Source organism: Miniopterus schreibersii (genome assembly GCF_964146895.1).
Source record: "Miniopterus schreibersii genome assembly, chromosome: 7".
In the NCBI taxonomy this organism is placed as follows: domain Eukaryota; kingdom Metazoa; phylum Chordata; class Mammalia; order Chiroptera; family Miniopteridae; genus Miniopterus; species Miniopterus schreibersii.
Genome location: NC_138108.1, coordinates 41,291,012 through 41,314,497, shown reverse-complemented (window position 1 = coordinate 41,314,497; position 23,486 = coordinate 41,291,012). Strand labels below are relative to the sequence as shown.

General features: G+C 42.9%; 1 protein-coding gene across 2 annotated transcripts in view; it reads left to right on the top strand.

The window, feature by feature from the left end:
- The window catches only part of MAP3K20 (mitogen-activated protein kinase kinase kinase 20), a 137,093-nt gene extending 115,088 nt beyond the window's left edge, over positions 1 to 22,005 (top strand). For both annotated transcript variants that reach the window (XM_081142901.1, XM_081142902.1), the window contains exons 17-20: positions 12,759 to 12,875; positions 14,725 to 14,799; positions 17,358 to 17,508; positions 21,330 to 22,005. In XM_081142901.1, coding sequence (XP_080999027.1) covers positions 12,759 to 12,875; positions 14,725 to 14,799; positions 17,358 to 17,508; positions 21,330 to 21,994 — 1,008 coding nt within the window. In that variant the 3' untranslated portion in view covers positions 21,995 to 22,005. The remainder of the gene's footprint in view (positions 1 to 12,758; positions 12,876 to 14,724; positions 14,800 to 17,357; positions 17,509 to 21,329) is intronic.
- The last annotated feature ends 1,481 nt before the right edge of the window (positions 22,006 to 23,486 follow it).

Here is a 23,486-nt window from a genome sequence, read left to right as displayed (position 1 = left end):
GGTCTTGATTGTAAATAATTCCCTGAATATAATTTTTAAAACTTAGAGAGTACTTCTTTCTAAAGAGCATAGGTTATTTCATAAATGTCATCTCATTTATCCCCTGGGCATTTCTGTGAGATGCATAAGGCACAGTATTAGAAAGCTGATAGAAAGAGAGTGTGTTACCAGCCTCAGCTGTGGCAAGGACAGAGCTGAGACCAGACATTACATCCTTGTTATCGCCTCTGTAGTAAACATGTGCTTGCTGTCATACCTAACACAGATGTTTGAGCCATTTGTAAACTTTCATAAAATAATCCTAGAATAAATTACTGTCCAGTTCTAAACTAGCCCGTTACGCCAGCCTGTACCTTTGCATTAGGAAATATTTTCCCACAAATGCTCTTTAAACTGAAATTCCAATTCTCCACATGAAAACCTTGTCACCTTGACCCTTAAAGGTAGACCTCAAGGGAAAAGGGCAGCTCGGGATCCCAGTGAACTGAGTTCTCACACTCATCTTCACAGAAAAGGTAAAGCCATTAGCTCTGTCTCCGTGACCAGAGTGAGTTACAAGACAACACTGGAGCTTTGGAAGTTCTCTCCAAACCTGAGCGCGTATGTCAGGGAGATTCACTTGTCCATTTTTCCTGTTCTTTTACAAATAAAATGAAGGATGTGCTCTAATGACAACCATTGGGAACAATGTATGACAGTGACTCTATCATGGAAGTATTTCCCATCGCGTCTGAGAAGGACCACCAGCTAAATACCACTTAAAATTAGCCTCATTTTACATCCAGATGAACTATAGAACCAAAGTGAGGTTGGTTTGCCCAACCAAGCAAAGCATTCATGTGTGAGAGCCTGTGCCTGCTACTGTGGCCAAGAGCCACTGTGCTTGCCTGGGATCTTAGTCCTTACTGACACACCCCTCTGGGGAACCAGGCCCTCACCAGACTCTGGGGCCATAGGCACGTCAAGAATTCTTCCACAAACGAAATGGCCATTTTCCTTTCCTTCCCTTGAGACTACCTGGCAGAGAAAATGATTGGACCAGAGAAGTTAAATTAATAATAAGTGAGCCCAACCAGCGTGTCTCAGCAGTTGAGCATCGACCTAGGATCCAGGAGATCGCGGTTAGATTCCTGGTCAGGGCACATGCCCGAATTGCGGGCTCAACCCCCAGTGGGGGGCGTGCAGGAGGCAGCCCATCAATGATGACTCTCATCATTGATGTTTCTCTCTCTCCCTCTCTCTGAAATCAGTAAATAAAACATAATAATAAGTGAGAATGCATTTTACCCATTTACCTGACCTATTTCTACAGAGTACATGTAATTATTTTAAGTAGCACTGTATGTTGAGGCAGCCTTGAAGTTATGACAATGGAATTGGCAGAAATTAGGTCTTTCTCCGCTGAAGTTTTCTGTGCTAGGGGCTTGAAATGCTTATGCTACTTATTATTATTTTATACTCTGGCAGACAGAGGTATAAACTACTGACACAGGTGGCAACTACTTCGCAAACATTTTCCTCATGTAGTTTTTACAATCCACCATCACAGGGAGCACTATCCCTGTATCATCCCTAGAAGGAAACTGAGGAAGGGAAGAGGTCAGGTTCCTTACCCAGAGTCCCCAGCTAGGAAGGGGCAGATCCAGTGCAAGGGCTGAAACATATTGTCACACCGCCCCTTTTTGGAAAGTATCATTGTCCCCCGAGATAAAAATATTCATAATAAAAAAGCAAAACTTTTTGGCCAGTTAATACTAAATTGCCACTTGGTTCTGCGTGGAAAGTGCCTTGTGTTTTGTAATCTGAGGCCTTGGCCTGGCACAAAGGAAAGGGGCTTCCAGAATCCCAGGCAGCCTCACGTGGTCCCCAGGGCGGCAGCCACCCTTTTTCACTGGAATATTCAGCTGCCCAGAGCTGATTCTTGCATCTGTCCTAAACTCCCAGGTCAGGAATATCAATTCTCAGATTGCCAAGGAGTAAACTATCAAATCACCCAGGGGTTTTCTCGCTAAGATCTTTTCGAGACTTTGTGTCATAAAAATTCAAAAGCAGAGTTATAAAGGAGCTATTTGGGAGGCCGCCCATCCCTCGTTCAGTGCTGGGTAGTCACACACTTTGTCCCTCGTGTCCTCATTTCCTGCTCTTCCCGGTGAGGCGAGGAAACCTGGCGGAGCTGGGCTCTTGGGGCTCTCAGTTGATCGCCTGCCGCAGAGAAGGGACTGGGGCTGGGGGAGAAGCTTCGGGAACAGCACCGTGTCTCCGGCCCCCTGGCTTCAGCGGGCCTGGATGGAGACAGGCTTCCCCACCCCGTACCTACCCCAGATGCCATCACTTCTGGGGCCTTTTGAGCAGTGTTTTGAAGGAGCAGGTGAACTAGGAAGAGGGATGTTTTTGGGGGGGGGGGGTGCAGAGCTAACTGCCCATCAGAGCGAAGGCTTTTCCTGTCCACCTCGCCCTGGCTTTTCCACCCCGTCACGGTCCCCTTCTCCCACTCTCCACGCAAAGAAATTCAATCGTTCTGCTTCTCCAGTTGTTTCATCTATAGGTTAAAAAGCTGCTTTTTACAAATACTTTCCACTTACTATTGTGCTTTTAGGTCTTTATTAGATTGCTTATAAAATGTTGCATTTAATAAACTTAATTGAATCTCCAGGCCCTTTCTCAGAGCACTATAAATATCAAAAAACGGTCAAATAGGGCTTTTTTTTTTTCTTCCCCCTATTGTGTAATTTTTATAAATGGATAAACATGAATAAAATAACAGGGCACAAAGAAAAGGATTTTGTAAGGAAGTAAAAAGCCAACACCTTTTGTAAATTTCAGAACAGCTAAAACCAGCACTTTTCTTTACTCTCATATATCTTGCATTTTTTAAAAACTCAGTGTAGGGATATTTATTTCACATGTTCAGCTATTTGGGGGGGGGATATATGTACACACATGTTTGTGCGACTAAGTACATAAGCTTGCAGTGGTATGGCTCTATAGAAAATCAAGTTTTAATTGACAGTGAAGGAACAAATGCAGTTCAGAATTTGACTATATGACTTGTGTCTGGTTTCTAATTAGAGAGTGGAGACAGACTTCAAACTGGTTGGGCAGCGGTCTATACAACTAGAGCTGACCTGGGAGAGGTGCTCAGTACGTACTTACTGATGGATTGACAGTGATGTGTGGAAATGGCGTGCCTGAAAATGTCGAACTGGAAAAAGCAGCCCTGACCTGTAGTGTTTGCAGATTCCCATGGTGTAAATACTCCCACCAAGGCCAATTTCAAATTACTAATCTGACATCACTGCACTTGAAGTTGGGGAGAGATGTGAGCACTCATACAGTGAGAGCTGGCCCCAGGACACTGTTGGATCACTCTTGGTCTTCTTAATCAAGATTCTGAATTCCTTTTAAAATAGCTAATAACAAGGACGTATACATGATAAGACCTAGGTTTGAACAAAACACAAATACAACATTGCTGGTTTCCAGCTGTAATGGTATGCATAGTTAGTTCAAAGAGAGCTCGAGCCTCCCACGGAATCCATTGTGGCTTAGGTCTCCTTGAGTTGCCATTGGCTCATATAGATGTGCTAACCGTATTATATGAATCAAAGATTAGGATTTGAGTTTGTAAAGAGTAAGAATATACTTATGGAAACAGAGAAACAAAATTTTAATTTGTGACTGTTTCTTAAAAATGTTGGAATAGTCCTAGCTGTTGACCCCTTGATGTTAATAATAGTAGAGGAGACGTCTACTTTCACAAGCAGGTTTTCCAAAGCCTCTGGGGCTCACCATAAGTTCTATAGAGAGAAGGCCTCGATAGCTCACAGTGACCTGTGTTTTCTGAGCCAACAATTAGGTCTTAAAAACAATCAGCTATAAGAGGGAGAGATTATTTGAAATGAAATTAAAAGCAGTATATTGTAAAAGCAAAGACGTATGATGACCATATCAATTGTGGACATTAGGATTTGGTCTGAGAATAGCTCGAATGATAAATAAAGCCTACTGACTACACCAGTGTTTTTTTCAAAAATGGTATTTCTTGGATTCATTTTGAGTCATGGAAGGTGGGAGGAGAATTTAGTATGTAGAAAAGCTGTTTTTATATTTTGAGGGTCCTGCGTTAAGTTTTTTTGCTGCCCATTTCTCAGTACTAAAAAAAAAAAAATTTAAGCAGTAATTAGGTAAGCCAGACCCCCTCCTATATTGGTTAAGAAACTCAGTCTGAGATAGAATAGATTCTTAATTATTCAAAAATCAATAGCAAGACTTACTATTCTCTTTCTCCAAGATGATAAACTAGTACCTTTCAATTTCAAATACAGTTTTTAAAAAATAAAGAGAGCCCCTTTCAAACATGTCAACTAACATGCAAACCATTCAGGTAGTCAAGTGTCTAATGCATCATTTGAAAGTATGTCTCACTGGATTTCACTTTATTTAACATCATCCTTATGGCCCCTTTTTCACACATAACTCAAATAACAGCCCCCCAAAATGCAATATAACAGCCTTATCTCCACTGGCGTCTAGCTGGCACCAATCTGCCCTGACCTTAGACACAAGCCATTGTTAAGGGTATAACGCATTTACATATTTTGCAATAAAACATCAGTTATTTGCATTACTGTGTCAAGTTTTATTTGATTCTTTCACCTAAAAATGACTCATTTTCCTTTCTTGTATTTTAAAAACCAACTACTCTAAGCTTGTTTGAGAAAAATCAAAAATTGCCCATTTAGCTAGAAGTCATTTTCTTTTCAAAAGGCAAATGTTATTTAATCTTTCAGCTGTTCATTGTGCCATCATAAATACTTTCTTTTCAGCACAGTTGTGGGGACTGAAATGAGCCCACTAATTGCCTCCCATTTCGACTGACATGTGGTGGTTTAGTGGAAAGAGAACACAGCAGGGAGAAGGAAATAGGAGGCTGAGAAAATGAGAGCTAATTATTTTCACTGCCTCATGTCAGGCTCTGTGTCAGCCTTGTTTTTACAAACTGGAAGGTTTAGCACTAAATAAAACAAACTGGCGTCATGTTTTTATATACTGGCAGTGTCATGGAAGCAGCTGCACATCTCAAAGACAATATAATGCCTGCGTTCGCATGGACACCATCTGACAGACACTGTGAGCCACAGCTAATGAGGACATCACAGTGGTGCCAAGTGAAAGGTGCTGAATTATGTATGATTCTTCATCAGTACAGCAATAGTCCTGTACATCATTATGAGACATTGTTTTGCTGAAGAGATTAAAACATTCTTAGTTCCAGACCCTGCAACCTATATGCGCTGAAAGAGGTTATTAATGGAATTTTTAGGGAGAGTTTCTTGTGGGTTTCTTTTTGGTGGAAAAACAAATCTCGTGGGACAAAGCCGTGATGGGTCACGACACTGTATGGATAAAGAAGAGAAGCAGATTAACCACACTTGCATTTTCTTCCTTTTAAAGGCGGCAGAATAAAATAGTTTGTAGCGGGGTGATCCGTAATGATAAATAACCCAGGTGCTATCGCGGGATGTTCCACTCTCCTGCCTTTAAAACAGCAGGTTGCAGCAGCTGAGCTGGGTAATAGCAGCGCGCGTAAAGGCGCCTCCGGAGGCCTAAATCATCAACATCTTACTACTTTTAATACCAGCATGACCAACATCTCTATCGCATTTGTATTTCATCTTGCGTTACTTCTTACATTTTGAGACAGTCAGTCACCTGCTAGGAGACTGTTTCCCTTTTTTCCCCCTCTTGAATCTTAAAAAGTTTATTCCGACCTCTGTGTTTTATATGTTTTTAACTGTTTCCTCAGAACAGGCCTTTGTAAGGTGTAGGGGCCTCTTTGCGAGAAGTCTGAGTGTTCTCTGATGATTTTACTTTGCCTCTGTTCTTGGGGGAGAGGTGGGGCGGCTGATGGGGACTTTAAACGCCAGTGTCTCTACCATTAGACTGAGTGTGCTCGGGACTTAAATTCTAATTTCAGCGCAGCTAAGTGAACGTGTACTGCAAACCTCTACATTTTCTGAGCCCCGGTCTGTTCATCTGTAAAATAGTGTCTATGACAGGGTCATTCTGTGAGGATTAAATAACATGGCTTAATCTCAAAAACATCATGCCATGTGGGAACAGTTGAATATATACAGTGTATATGGTAAATTCCAGTTTTGTGAAATTCTAGAGCAGGCAAAATGAGTCGATGGTGATAGAGATTGGAACAGTGGGTACCTCTGGTTATGCAGGAAGGTTCTGCTGGGAAAGGGCATGAGGGAACTTTCTAAGGTAGTGAAGATAACTTGCTTGTTTGGGCAGCTACATTGATGTATACATCTGTCAAAATTTATTAAACTATGCACTTAAAACTATGTGCATTTTATTGTATGCAAGTTGCATCTCAGTAGAAATAAATACATCAATATTCTTTTGGTCTGCAACCTTCAGGTAAAGGTGATCTGTAGGAACCTACCAAGCCTGATTTGAGGTCTGTTTCCTTCCAAAATGTCCTGAATAATCTTGGCCTTAGATTGTTAAAGATTTATCTATAGTGTTCATATTTGCAATAAAATTTTGGTAGGAAAAAAGGAGAAAGAGAGAGATCGTTGTCTCTGAGTTGCCCAGAATTTAAAACAATATTTCAAGTTTAATTTTTGTGCTCCCTTCAATTCCTTTTCCTATTTGGAAAATTTATCTTAATCTTTATTATTTCTTTTTATTCCTTCCTTTCTCCCTTCCTTTGTGGGAGGGAGCAGAAATAGCTTATGTTTGGCATCACTTGTACTAGCTTGGAACTCCAAAGAAATTTTAACAGCTTGCAAAGAATGTAATAGTGATTTCTCAGTAAGAGATACTTTAGCATTAACTGAGTGTTGTTTAGGATTTTATCTTCACAGGGTTAAGAGTTTCTGTTTTACTTGGCCAGTAAAAGTAATTCAGAAAAAATTTTCACATAATTGGCAATGCTGAAGCTGTTCAAAGGGAATGAATGCTTTCTCGTCCGCCATTAATCAGGCACTTGCTCCTAAAATTGTCCAGGTATTTCAGCAGCTGCCCAGATAAATAGTACATATCCTAGGCACCCAACAGAATTGTCACTTTTTCATCAGTTTCAAATGCAAAAATTCCCCTCTTCAACAAAATTCCATGTTTCTTATAGATTTGCATTGGGGGGCAGATTATCTAGCTAGTAGGTTTGGATAACCTTTTTTTGCTGTTCAACACCCTACCAAAGAACTTTCCAGTGTCCAGCTCTGCTCCTGTCCTCCATGTCTTTTCCCTATTGATTAGTAATTAGCACCCCCTGGAAATGTGTGTCAAGATGCAAATATGAACAGTGGGAATGTCTTCTTGGGTGGGAATCTAGTTATGAGGCTAAAATCATGGTAATCAGGACCTGTCCATAATCTGCCTGCGCACCTAGATGGGATTGGGTTGTTTCTGGTTAGGAAAGTGAAGGTCATGTCTAGCCACAAAGCCCTTTAGGCCGGGGCTTAAAGTGGGAAGTGTTTGTGATTCCAGATCCTGGCCAGATCAGTCAAGAAAGAGCATACAGACTGTGGGACGGCACCATATGCACTTTTAACAATGATCTTTTTCAACAATTGAAGGGGAAATTGGCTATGTTGGACTTACTAGAGACTCAGTATTTCAATCTCTGCCATGGAGCCCTATAAAGGATTCCTTGAGATAATATGGACTATTTGTTGACTTTGGAAGATAAAACTCCTCTGTACCGTAATTCTTACTTTTGTTAACCCATAGCAAGGCTAGTTCAGGATTCAGAAAAGACTGAGGGGAAACCTGCTCTCCTAGCACCAGCAGGCCACCTTGGTTCAGTTCTGAACTCTACGACTTGCTGTCTTCGTCAAATACCTCATCTGTCCATGCTTTAGTTTCCTCATCTGGGGTAAGGTTCTCTGGCTGGCAATCACATTTCATAGCCATTGTACCTCCAGACGTCTGATGTTCCTGTCGATAGGACCTCATCAGGATCCACTGACACAGGAAAGGGCAGAATTGGGGTTGTCATATCATCCATCTGTGTGAGAAGATGCCAGTTTCCGCCTCCTCCAATTTATTTCATAAAATCACTCATTGTCACGTTGCCACCTGGCTGCACCTTCTTCTTTTTTCCAACCCCAATCATTCCTTGGCATTAGACTTATTTAGTGCCCTCTGGATCCCCAAATTCATGCCCAAGCAAGATGCTCTGACCCAGCCTGCCTGTGCTGAGCAGATCCCAAGTCCAGGGACTTTTTGTACCTTCCTGCCCAGGAAGGCTCACTACCTTCTCCCCATTCCCTGAGATTGCTGCAGATGACGGGCCAGCTAGTCCAATAACAAATTGGAGCTCTATTGGTGACCAGTATTGGTAACAATAATAATTACTCCATTTTGAGCTCATTTTTTGGCTCTGGCACAGTGCTCCGAACTTTACAGTATCTCATTTAATACCCACACAGCACAACGAGTCATTTGCAAATAAAGAGCACTAAGGCTCAGACAGGTTATATAACTTGGCTTGGGTTGGGAGGGAAGAAAGTTGGGGAGATTCAAACTCATGTAGTTGGACTTTATACTTGTGGTCTTTCACTTCCCCCTCCTGCTGCTCCCCCAGTAATGGCTTAATGTATAATCCTTTTCTAGATTATTTCCATTTTAATAGGAATCCTCAAAACCTTAAACCAAATGAGTGATAACAGGGCCATTTCAGACCACCAGGAGAGAATGGTTTTGGAAAAGGAGTTCTTTGAGGCCCCGTGGGCTCTCTCAAAATACAGAGTTGCCTGCTTTTGATTTCTGCCTGTCAGTTTTGAGAGTCATTCTCACACTTCAAAGTGACTCTTGAATGTTTCCGATTCAGAAATCTATACCCACATTTCTGTCACTCCAAAATCAATAGTACACCCTGGTAAAAGTGAATGGTTTTTAAAACAGAGTCCTCATTCCCATGACCTGGTCCCTATCACTACCAAAGAACTGAAAAGGTAGCAATTGTGCATGTAAATTTCTATATTAGGCTTATAAATACGTGGAATTGTTACTCTTGGTGATATTTCTGATTATTTAATTCATCTTATTTGTATGAAAACCTTTTCAGTGATCAATTAGTTAAGAACTTGTTACGTAGCATTCCATCTGGAGTTGGGTCCTGTGGAACTTGCTAACTTGTTGAAGTCCTGGTAGTTGCAGAGAATGCTCATTGACACCTTATGACTCACTGGGTAACAAAAATACCAGGAATACCTTAGGGTAATTTGAAATTGAGCAAGTTTAAAGAATTTCATTACTTTCTGGATAACTTTTCTTAACTAGACAACGGTTTAATCATAGATGCCCTGAGAATACCTAAGAGTTATTGCAGGGCATTGACAGATTAAGTTAATAATTCAAGTGAACACTGTGTATTCTTTCCCTTCTAACCCAGCTTTGTAACAAGTAGGACCTACTTTTTAATGAATGGAGAATGCCACCCTTGTCTCATAACCACCTTGATTATACCTTTATTGCTTCTGTAACTATCTTTCTTTATGGCTCAGGTGAAAGGCTTTCTTTCAGATAAGAGAAAAATGGAATTTAGAGAGTAAAAGGGTCTGTAATCCTATTATGTAGATCTTTGTTTCTCCAAGCTGGACTTTGGGGAACAAAGAAGCAGTTGCTGCAGGGAAGGACCGATGGCCACTTGATTGTTTGGTGGTATTAGCAAAATATCCTCTGGTCTTTCTCCCTCCTGCCTGTTGTCAATAGCTGATGCCACGTGGACCTCCAGAAGTCAGCCAGTGAGTTGGTCCTGCCGCCCTTCCCAGTCGTCCTTCTGCACTGGCATCTCTTCCAGCTTTGGAGCCAGGCCGCCTAGTGCTGTTATCATCCCACGTCCACCACTTGTTGGCTAGAAAACTCTTGGAAAATTCCTTCAACTGTAGCCCCATTTTTCTCACCTATTGTTATGGCTATCAAATAAAATAGCAGGGGCATAAACACGCCTAGAGCAAGTAAGCAGGCCACAGGTGTGAGTCCCTTTCTGTCAGCCCCTCTCGTAGAGCTGCCCTGAGCATGTGCGCTCCGGGGAGAGGGGAGGACGTGGGTGGTGAGATGGGAAAGCCAAGCGGAGGGCATCAGACATTTGCACACAGTTCACAGTCTTTTAACTGTGCTTTTAACCAACTTAATTCCAAAACTTGACAGCCAAAAGAAAAAGAACTGAATAAACTCAGCTATTGAAGGCTTTTTATTCCAGCCACTGCCTTGAATCTGTTTCAGAGAAGAGCCATGGTGACTCCAGAGTCATTATCCTGCCCAGTTATCTCCGGGCCCATGTTGCTGGGTAGCAGTGGCTCCAAAACAAAGAAATTGAAAGATTTGTCAATTCTGAGTGACTGATTTGATTTATGTTAGCCAAGAGCTAGGTTTTCACATTTTTGAATTCACCAATTGTCTCTCCATCTTGTGCCTGTGGCTGGGGGAAGAGGGTAACTCCCCTCAGGCCTGGGCCCCTCTTGGTTCTGCAATTCTTCTAGAAGTTTTCCTAAAACATCAGGCTCCAGCAGCTTCCTGTTGAAGCCAACAGGTTTTCAACAACCTTTTTGTTAGTGCTCTTTCATAATAATTTTGTCTGGGCTTGCTAAAGAAGCATTCCAGGCCTGGTGCTACGAGAGCACTTTCTAGTTTCAGCACGTAAGGTGCTCGGTACGTTATCCTTAATCTCGCAGAATCCTTCATTCTTCAAAGAATATAAGAGAGAAGGTGAATTTATAGGCTAGGGGTCAAATCTGATACAAAGACATGAGTTTATTTTTCCTATTAATTGCACACAAAGTGTTTATCCCCCAACATATTTATTATATTTTTTCATACAGCGAAGTTGAAAAAGTTTTACAGTGAACTCTCATCTAGCCACCTCCACAATTCAATCATTAATATTTTGCTCTATTTGCCTTATCACATATCTGTCCACCTATCTATCCTTTTAGCTATCTATCAATCCTTATTTTTTATGCATTTCAAAGTCATTTACAGACATCAGTACACTTCCTCCTAAATAGTTCAGTATATTAGAGTTCAATAAGAAATGTACACATCTTAAGGATGCATTTGCTTACTTAATGCAGGCACCTATATAACCCAAACCCCCATCAGTAGAGCATTAGCACTCCCAGAAAGTCCCCTTGTGCCCCTTCCCATTCAATCCCCATCTGCAGAAGCAACCACTTTTGTGAATTTTTCCCACCATAGATTGGTTTTGTCTGTTCTAGAAAGTCATATAAGTGGAATTCTTAGTATGTTCCTTTTGTATAAGACTTTCACTCACTAGAATATTTTTGCGATATATCCATGTTATTGCATGCATAAATAATTGTATTGCTGAGTAATATTCCAGTCTCTGAATATACCACAGTTTATCCCTTCTGTCGATGAAAACTTGGCCTGCTTCTAGCTCTTTTGCTATCATGAGACAGCTGATCAAAACAATACTGTACAAGCCTGGCCAGGTGTGGCTCAGCGATTGAGCATCGACCTAGGATTTAGGAGATCATGGTTTGATTCCTGGTCAGGGCACATGCCCGGGTTTCGGGCTCCATCCCCAGTTGGGGGCCTTCAGGAGGCACCTGATCAATGATGACTCATCATTGATGTTTCTACCTCTCCCCCTCTCCCTTCCTCTCTCTGAAATCAATAAAGATATATTTTTTAAAAATACTGTACAAGTCTTTTTTATTTCTCTGGGGTAAATACCTAGGAGTAGACTTTCTGGGTCATAGAATAGGTATAAGTTTAGTTTTATAATAAATTGCCAAAACTTTTTTCCAAAGTGATTATACCATTTACACTCCCACCAATAATCCAGTAGCTCCAAATCCTGGTCAACATTAGATGTTGACAGTCTTAGCCATCTGGTAGGTGTATAGCGGTATCTAATTGTGGTTTTAATTTAAATTCCCCTAGTGACTAATGGTGTAGAGCCTTTTGTCATTACAACATACTTTTACTGAAAATTTAACATAGCATCATTTAAAAAATCAAGAGGTTTCACATAAGAATCCAGATATCCAGTTTTTCATGAAACATTAAAGCACTTAGCAAGACTGGGCTTGTTCTCCCACATGGGGACAATCAACAGAAGCTGAGTGGTGGCAGTCCCTGTAGGGCAGTTGCCCTATAGTTCCCCAGAGTCCCTTCCCCTCCCCATAACTCCCCAATACTTAGTTAGGCCAGTTGTTATATACATCATCACATTTGTAGTATTGTTTTCCTCCCTGTGAAGAAGAAAGTGAGCTCTTTCCTGAACCCATGTCATTATCAATACTGGAAAAGTGAAAGGTAGATCAAGAGGGCCTTATATTTCCAAAAAAAGCGGGGCGTGGGGGGGGGCGGGGAGACCACATCTCTTTGTGTCAATGAAAAAATATTCCTACAATGTTTAATATGTAAATTAAGTGGGTTCATTTGGAAAGATTACAATTTAAGGCTCCCTAGTGAAACTGCCTGGCTTGACTCATTTTTAGTATCTGCCTGGCCCCTTTAGGGTTTTGAGTTTGCAGCTCCTGTACCAGAGCACTTAAATTGATACATTGTGTCCCATGATTGCCCTAACGGGGGGTTATTTAGCTGTATAAGGAGATCTAATTTCATGTCCTTTTATTGAAAAAGGAAAAAAAAAAGGAAACATTCCAATAATGCTTCATTTAGAATATGTCACGTGTTATAAAACATTGAGGCTAAAAATGTTTGTTTCACTTTCTCAGCTTCTGTAATTTTGCTTTTAATTCCAGGACTGTAAGTGGAAAATGTACATGGAGATGGATGGGGACGATATTGCAGTCACCTACATCAAAGACGTGACGTTCAACACCAACCTGCCCGGCGCGGAGATTTTAAAGATGACAAAGGTAGGGCCCTATTTACGGCTGAAAAGCTCTTTTGAATTCACAGATATCAAACAAAGGCATTAAAATACCCCAGCAGTGTGCTTTTGTGCCGTCGGTGCTCGCATCAGCTCAGCCCCAAGCTGGCTGCAGAAAGGCACATTTTATTTAGCAGATTGAGATCATAATAGTTTTTTGTTAAAATTCCACTTATGCTGTGTGAACTAAAAAGTACTATAGAAGGTGTCATTTAAATTTTTTTATTTTTTTTCCCCTACACTTCTTTATGCTCATTCTGTCATTTACCAAAGGAAAGGAAATGCTAAAGATGAAAATATTTACCTCTGATTTCGGGTCATTTTAAACTTTGGAAAACTTGTAAGGAAGAAGCGGTCCTGGGTTGCGTTCGGTGTCTTGAAGGGCAGCCGTGAGATGTCGCGAGGCCGTGCTGACGTCTTCGCGGCTTCCTGGAGGTCACACCTACGAGTCCCTGGGGAGGCCGGAGAGCACGCGTCACCATAGGGCCCACGGTGGACGCCTGCCCCGAAAACACTGAGGAAGGACTTACATAAATGCTTAGCTTGCCCTCAAAAAAAGATGTTTTTTCAATTCTGTCCCAGTCACACTGAAAATATACGTGAGGCTTCAATGGTAGAAGGGCAGCAACTGCAGGTCAATAACCACGTATCCATGGGACCGTCGCCCTGAACTCCGCATGGGCCACTAACTCCTGCACACTGTGGAGTGTGTGTTTGGCTCAGTGAGGAAAATGGAGTTGGTAGGACAGAGGAACCAGGGTGCAGCCACCTGGGGAGGTGAAAAGCATCTTCAAAGCCACATCGATAGATTTGCAAATATGTTCCCTTTCCAGGCATAAAATTGCTAAGCACCCAAGTCCTTTCAATGTGTAAGGGTGTTCATCAAGCAGATCGATTCGATATTCATTGCTGGCGTTCCCTGAGTGATGGAGGTGTTTCGGTGGTGTTACTTATCTGTAAGGGTTGTGATCTGCTTGGAACTTTCTCCTTTTTTCTGTTGGGACTTACGGTTGTGACGCCTTGCAGGCTGGACCGGCAGCTCTTTCACCTCACCTGTGCCATTGCTGGTTGCAGCCGCTCTTCATTGCTTCAGTGTCATTTAGAAGCGGGATCCAAGCCATTGCTGACAGAAGGAAGGTGTTCAGGGCAGAAAGAGCAGGCTTGAGGTGTAAAACCAAGTGAATACAAGCGTTTCTGCCACGCCACCGATGCGTTCCTGCGGGACCACACCGTCTGAAAAGCACACGCCAACATTAACGGGGCTTTCAGGGCAAATAGGCGTGGGCAGACCACTCAAAATCCGTAGGACTTTTTAACAACAGAAGCAACAACAATTCTAATTAAAACAACAACAATGAAAAAACAAACAAAAAACCCACTAACCCAGTTAAATCTCAGTGAGATACAGTGGAGAGCAGAATGGTTGCTGAGGACACTGAACCAGCCACTGTTTGCACTCAAGGAAGGCACTGCTGAGTCTTCTTCTATTGTTAAGGCTTTCTCTTCACTGTGAGAAAGCTTTCTGTGGATGCTTCAAAATATTAGCATGAATTAATGACCTAAGGATTGCATTGAGTGATATATCAGACAAGAGAAGATTGTGGCAGAACAGGACTACATGTTTGTAAATATATGAAAGGATGTCTTATGAAAACCAAAACCCCAAACATTAGCATGTTGTGAGTAATCACATGTGAGCCAACGTGACTTCCATGATAATCTGACATTATGCCTCTATTTGCCAATTGTGGATGGTGCAGCTGGCCTTAAAGAAACACGCGGTAGCAGGGCCGGCTGTGCCATTGCACTTCACCATCCTAACTTTTGTTTTCCAGCCCCCATTTGTAATGGAGAAGTGGATTGTAGGAATAATGGAAAATCAGACCGTAGAATGTACTGTCACGTATGAGGTAAGCTTGGGACGGGGTGGGGTGGCGGGGCTGGTGGCTTTACATTCAGTTCCTCAATAGGGATTTATTTGCTGCCTTGGGGTGCTTAAAATTTATTGGATGAGAAACTATTGAACCAACATGAATATGGGAAGATCGATATAATTACTGTAACACAGTGTTGGGAAAGAAAGAGAATAGGATACAATTGCCCAGATAGAGATTGAGGTAGTAATTCACTCATTCATCAGTTAATGACTGAGTACCTCCTACGTGCCACATAATGTGTTAGGTACTGGGGATCCCAGTGACCAAAACAGGGTGCTTAGAGTTTAGGGGTGAGGGTAGATTAGTGATTCTTCAAAGGACAGACTCAGCTTTATACAACCACTTGGGGTCTATTATCAAAAACATATTCCATAGATTTTATATGTGGAGAATTACAAAAACTTACACTTTAAAAATATGCTATTAAAATTAAAATTTATATATTTAGCAAATACCTACTGACAAGCACTATTCTGTGATTAAGATAGACTAAATCTATACTCTCTTGAGGCTTATATTTCAGTGGAGGTAGATAGATAATAATTAGGTAACAAGTAATGTCAGGGAGTGATAAGTGCTAACCAGAAAACAGTGAGACTCAAGCAGCACAGAGGACAATGACAAAGCTAGAGAGGTGGGTGGGGCTGGAACATGGAGCCTCATGGCCAAGGTGAGGGATTGGATTTACTGTAAGCATGGTGGGAAGCCAAATGCTTAAAATAATCTAATTATGTTTTGAAAATTAACAAGACTTCATGGCTGGTGGTACATACAAGGTAGAGAAATACTACTGGCCGGGCGTGGCTCAGCAGTTGATCATCGGCCTAGGATCCAGGAGACTGCGGTTCGATTCCTGGTCAGGGCACAGGCCCGGGTTGCGGGCTCGATCCCCAGTCAGGAGGCATGCAGGAGGCAGCCAATCAATGATGACTTTTATCATTGATGTTTTTATCTTTCTCTCCCTCTCCTTTCCTCTCTCTGAAATTAATAAAGATATATATTTACAAAAAATTTTAAAAAGGTAGAGAAGTCCTGCGGGAATGGGGCAGAGGGGAACAGTTATAGCCCAGAGCCTTGGCACATATTAGTATGGCTCTACCACCAATAGGATGTGCATTTCATTCATTCACTTAATTATTCATTCAAGAAACATTCAGTAAGGATTTACCATGACCTAGGCACCATAAGAGGAGCTTACACCTGTTTTATCTCATTGATCTTGTGTAAGTATGGAGAAGTAGCATTATCTTCATTTGGCGGGTAGGGAGAGATGAAAGGTAGCCGAGGTTTGGAGTAGTCATTGTCGCTGATGGAGTCTCGCCCAGGTCCTCTGACTGTAGATGCCGTCTCTGCTGTTCCTCAGCTGTCCTCTCTGTTCCCTTCCCAGCAGCAGGATGGAGGCAGCCAGCCTCAGCCTGGACTCCATGCACTGCTACATTGCGACGGTCTTCTGGGCCACCAGGGCCTGGCTTTTCAGCACTAGAATCCAAACCCTGGCCAGGTCACTTCCCCAGGTGACCCGGTGCTGGAAGCCAGTAGTATTACAGCAGTTACTGATCCTCACCAGCCAGGGCGCTCAGCATCTCAGGGGTGAGGCACCGGAGAAATAGCATTAATGGTCAAAGTGTGGCTTGCAGGATACAAAAATCTAAAAAAGGAGGTTGATTGATCTTGAGGAACTTGGAATCTAGACTATTCCGGAGCCTGCTGACCAGTCCCCACCACCCAGCAGAAGCCCTTTTTTCCTGACTAGCCAGTTACAACAGCAGACTTCCTCTCTGCCTCCCTTAGTGGGTCTGGGGACACACTGCACCAAACTCTTCTCTTCTCTTGCTCTTTCCCCTTCCCCCTCTTTCTAACTCCATGATGATGAGCCACTGGTGTCTGTAACTGTCACTTCAGGGCTCCTTAAACATATTTTTGTGATCTTACTGAATCCTGAGGGGTTCTTTACCCTGATTTATGACACCTGGTGAGTAGGGAGGTTTGGGGACAAGAAAGCGGTGTGTTTTGGCCTGGTGCCCTATTCTTTTTCAAATCCTCATCCTCAACTCTGCCCTGTCTCCCTCTGGCATCTGTTGCCCCGCCCCCTCCGTGGGGTGATTAGTCCCACCAAGCTAGCCGCCCACCCTTACCCAGTTTCCCTCTTCATCGGAGGCAGTCTTGGGCAAAATGGTGCTCAGAGTTTTATTTATGCAACAAAATATCAGTCTTCAAGTACTATAAACAGAAGAAATTGTTTTTCATTTCTTATTTTAAAAGAGGTAAGTTGAGATTTGCCAAATATAATCAATTATAGGAGAAGACAACCACATTTTTAATGACTATGATCCACTAAGGAACAAAGTGGTTAAAATTTGCCCTTTAATCAAATCACCATATTTAGGCAAACTGTACAAATATTTCACCTAATGCATTTATGATACGTTCTAAGGAGTTAAATGGAAGTGAGATGATAACCTGATTTTCTTTCCTTCCTATTTTATAAACGTGTATGTTTGCTTATGAGTTTCTCTATTTTTTTTTTACAGAGCGATGTTAGAGCTCCAAAAAGCACTAAGCATGTTCATTCAATTCAGTGGACTAGAACGAAACCTCCAGACGAAGTGAAAGCCGTCCAACTTGCCATTCAGACATTATTCTCCAGCTCAGAGGGCAACCCTAGAAGCAGGTCCGACTCAAGTAAGTTACATGTGTCCTAGCCTAGATTCCACACCCTGAACTACCAAATTCTCGTACGAGGGACAGGTGCCACTCTGTGAATAGATACAGCTGTCTAATATAATACTTCCTTCTTCTATTTTTTGAATTTTGGTTTTGGATAGTATTTATGGACTTATCGATATGAGCATATTAAAATAATTTCCATATTTGGATGACTGTGATAAAAGATGAAAATTAATTATTGACTATGTTATATTGATGAACAAAATATGTATGTCTTTACATATATATATTTAATTTTTGAAATTGTAGATAAAGATACAAATCTTCTGCTATGTCCAGCAGACATTCCTATGAAGCCACTGCTATCCCTGGGGCAACTTCCTGAGTCTTAGCTCCATGGATACATCAAAGCATAGGAACCACATGAGGAGGGAGGGAGGGAGGGAGGGAGGGAGGGAGGGAGGGAGGGAGGGAGGGAGGGAGGGAGGGAGGGAGGGAGGGAAGAGGAAAATAAAGGTAAGGGAGGATAGAGAAAGAGAAGACATGGAATGCATATGATGGGTAGTGGCGATGGTAATTACAGATGATATAAAGAAAAATTTAGAAATAACATGGAGGAAGGCCAGGTGACTTGATAGTAAATTGGTCATCATTTGGTAGATTCAGGGAAGAGATTCTGACTTTCACCTTTGTAGGTCCAGAAACTCAAATATAACCCAGAGTTAGGTTCTGTAGGACTGCAACAAGCTAAAATTAACACATGGGAGGTGAATGTACAAACCCCATGCAGTTCAGTTTTTACCATGAGAAATATACCTGCAAACAGACCAGAAATACATGGTTTCTGATGAGTGCATTTTTTCCCAGTAAGAAAATCTACCTGAGAAGACATATCAGAAGGTTTTTTGTTGACATGGAGACAAAATACCCTGATGGCTAGTGTCTCTGAGTTATGAGAGCCTGGGTATATGTCCTCTACTATAAGGTCTGGCTTGCCAACCAGGCCAGATATTTTTAAATATGCACCGGCCAGGACGCCTAGAATCCTGGACAGTACTCCAAACCCCCCAACAAATTATTTGATAGCATGCTGGACCTGCCTTCCTCTGTCAACACCGTTGATATGATTATTTTCTTTCACAATTAATCACAGGAAGATATTCTGACACCACTGGGTTGAGTTTTTACCAGCCTTCTCAGCCTCAAACGCATCTTCAAGCATGTCTTAGGGCCGCTGTCTCTATGCGTGATTAACCTGTATAGTAGGTGCTGGTCCTCACTAGCTTCTCTACAGAAGGCACTCTGTTTCTAAGTTCTCTCATTTGCTAATTCAACACTCTTGTGTCACATGCCTACTACCATGCCTTTAAGGATTTCTTACTATAATAATTGTTCCCCTCCCAAATAATTAATATTTTAAGGCACATTTTACTTCTATAGGGCTTTCATAGCCATGATCCCATTTGATGCATACAACACCTTTGATCCATACAGCACCCCACCCTTGAAATCTGTGGGAGTCTTCACTTTCCACTTCTGCTGTATTTTTCTCTTTTACTAAAAGCTGGTATTCTGTTTCCCAATCCACATGACACAAAACAGCTGCCAACTGCTTCCAAGTTTTACATCACTTGACTCCCATCACTTTGAGAATCACCAAAGAAATACTTTATCAGTCCCATTTCCAGATTCCCTGGGGTAAGATTTATTGGTGCTATTTTTTTTCAAGCATTCTCCTCGACCAATGAACTGTATCAACAGGGGGAGGTGGTGGTGGGTGGTGAGGACATACTGTGCAGGATTACTGTAACCATGTGGGTGGAGATTCCCAAAAGATGGCAATGGGCAGATGTCTAATAGGTATCCTCTACTTCTCTTAAATCTAAATCTTTTGGGAGGAAGCAAATTGTTTCTCTAAGCTTGTACACAGGAATAGTGAGTAGCCTTCAATCTTCCAGTGGAATGGCTTCGGATAAACCTTTTCCTCTGATTGTTAACTGGAGAGGTTGCAGGATAAAAGGGGGGATTGACCTCCCTTTCACTTGCTCCAGTTTTAGCTAGTTTGCCTCCCTCCCTTCCTCCTTGTATTTCTTTTACCCTTTTGATGTGAAAGCTCAGAAGACACCACCTGGATCAGTTAGAATATAGTTTTCAGCTGCAAGTAACAGGAAATCCAACTTTAACTGACTCCTTCCCAATAGCACAAAGTGTGGCCCCAGGACCAGCAGCCTCAGGATCAAGGGAACTTGTTAGAAATGCAAATTCTCAAGCCTACCCTAGACCTGCTGAATCAGAAACTGCATTTTAATAAACCCTTTGGTGACTCAGAGGCATTCTAAAGTTCTCAAACCATGAGTTTTAACTATAATAAAATTTATTATCTTCCATAACAAGAAGCCTAAAGTTAGGCTGGGCTCCAGGTGCAGAAGATAAGCCAGCTCAACTACATTAAGGATGAGGAAGGAACCTTTCCTCCTTTCCACTCTGCCATCCTTAATGTTGCCTTTGCCCTCGGCCTAGCTTCTCTCGTGTTCACAGTCATCACATAAAGATATGGCAACGCACAGAGAAAATTAAGGGTCAATCCCTCCCTTGTTCTCATGCTTAGGAATGAGAAAGACTTGCCCAGAAACCCTCAGCAACTACCCCTCAAGTTACTTTGGCCAGAACCAAGCATCATGTCCATTCCTAAACGTGACATTACTACATGTGGCTTGGACTTATCAAATCTGCCACTAGAGCCAGAATGTGGTCAGCTTTCCCTGGCTCACGTGGCTTCGTGGAGGGGGCTGGACACAGAACAAAGTCAGGGCTCTGTTGGAAGTTAAAAGTCAGAGAAGTCAAGATGAAAGAAAGAAGGCATTGAGGTTGGATGAAGGCTGTGAGGAGTGTCTGGACACAAGAGATCCCGGTATCTGCACAATCACTGCAGAGGTCTGAGTCACCCGTGCAGAGCAGGGAGGGAGGCTACCTGCTGGCAGAGAGAACTGAGCACCCTCTGGCTTTCTGCAGAAGCTCCATCTGACAAGCAGGGCAGAGGAGTTCAGGGGGACCACCAGGGAACTCAAGAATGTGGGCCCTGAAGGAGACAGAAAAGAGCCCAGGCATGAGGAACTTGCTTCTTTGCTGCAATATAGCTTACGAAATGATTCCTGTTAATTGACCGTTTTCTTTTACCTGAGCCTCTTCCTGTTTGCTGTGAAGCTTAATTTACCATGCAAAAGAAAAATTTTTTTCCCTTCTTCCTGAACCTCAGGAATCTCCTCTGGAGATATGAACTGTCTTTCTTCCAAACAATCTCTAGCTGTCTCAATGGTTGGAATCCAATTTCTTTTGCCTGCAGAGTTCTTGAGGATTTAGAAGTGCTCGCTGGCAAAAAGCCTTTCGTTTTCTAAATGTGCCCCTGCCATCCAGACACACTCACACAGCGCTTTCAGAAGCGACCACACGGCCGAGTGGGAGAAGGTGGGATTTAGATGCACGAGGACCTGGGGTTATCACCTGAGTGCCCTTGGACCAGTGACTTACTCCCCAAACTCTCTCCTCTCTTATAGAATAAGGTTATTAGTCTTTACCTGAGAAGATTAGTGAGAGGGCTGATATAAGTAAGCCTATGGAACAAAGCTAAGCATATAGTATATGTGTGTAACTAGATAGCGTAAATGCCTTTATTTTTTTTTTTATGTGTAATGAAGGAAATGCCTGTACAGCCTAGAATTTCTATGAATGGTGAAGCTAGAGCATCCCAAACAGGCTTGGATTGACCAGAGGCAGGCTATGAGTCAGGCGTGCAGCTGGGGGGCTCAGGAGACTCACTATTCGCGTGCCTCCCGCAGGCGCCGACTGCCAGTGGCTGGACACGCTGCGGCTGCGGCAGATCGCGTCCCACACGTCGCTGCAGCGCTCGCAGAGCAACCCGATGCTGGGCTCGCACTTCCCGTACTTCAGCGACCAGGATTCCTACGCGGCTGCGGTGCGGCGCACGCAGGCGCCCGTCAAGCATCAGCAGATCACGCCCATAAACCAATCCCGAAGCTCCTCTCCCACCCAGTACGCGCTGACCAAAAACTTCTCCTCTTTGCATCTCAGCTCCAGGGACAGTGGCTTTTCCAGCCTTACCCCCGACAGCTCCGCGGAGAGGGCTCAGTACTCGGGGAGAAGCCGCAGCAAATACGAGCGCGGCAGCGGGTCGCTCAGCGCGTCGCCCAGGGGAAGGGCCGGCGGGCAGGGCGAGCGCGGCGCCCCCGCGAGGGACGGGTACGCGGGCCCGCTGGGCAGAGGCCGTGCGCCCGCGCGCAGCCCCGGCGGCCGCCGGCCGCGCTGGGCCATCCCGGGGATGCCGCTGCACCCCGAGGCTGGCGGCGCCGGCGGGGAGGAGAGCAGAGCCAGCGAGGGGGGCTGGACGAAAGTGCAGCACCGGAGGAAGGCGCACCGGCCCGCGGCCGCCAAGGCCGGCAGGGAGCGGGCCCGGGGGAGCTGCCGCGGAAGGAGGACCGTCTGACGGCCGCGCCGGCCCTGGCGAGCGCGCTGTGCGTTTCCGCACTGCGACGCCCGCGAACGGCGCTGACACAAAGACGCCTTTGCCTGGTTGGATGTGGGAAAACTTTCTAACTGAAACGACTGCCAAACCAGAGCTAAAATAATTATGGATGTTGGTTCACCAGTCATAGTAACTACACTTACCCGTAACTGTATATATATATATTTTTTCCCCTGATTAACATTTTCAGAGGGAGGGAATATGCCATCGAATTACCCTAACCATTGCATGTCCGCTTATCAGGGCCTAGACTCGTGTGAGGTTAAGTGGGGCGCTCGTCCTGGGTGCAGAATTTAAGGGAGCACCCAAAAGCTCAGTAATAAGGTACTTAAATAAATGAAAATTAATGCAAAAAATGTGATCAAAAAATCAAAATCCTAGATAAAGGCAGAATCAATATTAATGATTTTTCTTTTTGTCTAAGGCTCCCATGTGGCTTGGCAAGGTACTGTTACCTATCCTGTCTTTATTTAGAATTTTGATATTTACTTCATCATGAATTTTTTGCATTAATTTTCTTTTTAAAAAAACATTGTATTAAAATATCACTTATCTTGATTACTGTGGTGTTCAGTTTTGAGGTTTTTTTGTTGTTGCGGTGGCCTGGTTTTTTTATACCCCCTTAAATTTTGTGCCCAAAGCAAGTGCCTCACCCTACTCTCAACACTGCTGGTTAGTATTTATTTTAGTGAGATATTTGGGGTTTTATTATGGTCAGAGCTGAACTGATTTGTCATTTTTAGGCAATAAAAAAAATGTCATTGAACTTAATGTTGATTATGATGCATATATCATTCATTAAGACATCAGAAACCAAAGATGTAAATTACCCAGGAAATTTGAGGTTCTTTCTTTCCCTAAGCAACCAGGGGCTTTTGCATATTGTTTTCTACATTTCACCAAAGGAGGAGCAAAGAGGGGAACTTGGCATGTCAGAAATCTAAAATCTGTAAGAAAACTGACACAGAGCAGGATAATGTCACAAGCTAAAAGCCAGAGAATTAAAAGTACCAACATTCTTGGTCCAGCAAGACAGTAAATACTGTCCTTGCAGCAAGAAAGCTCTAAGCAGCTGGGGGTAAAGAGGTAATGGGTGTGGGTGTGAGAAAACTGCCAGCTGTTTAGGACAGGAATTGTGGGATCCAACTTGTGAAATTCCTCATATTTTGCAAACCAAAAGGACAGAGGGGGGTGACAAACTTACTATGTGTCAAATAAACAAATGTCACTTTCAATATATTCTGAGATTCTGTTCAACATTCACTCACCCTTAATATCAAGTATCCCTTGGACTCTCAATGCCCTGTAGAAATCCTGATGACACACTGGTAATTTCGTGGGGTTCAGTTCTTTGTTAATAGAAACCAGCCATCAAGTACTGCAAACTATTTATTTATCAAGGATTACTTCAGATATAAATATAAACTGGCAATTGTTTTCAACCAATTCATGA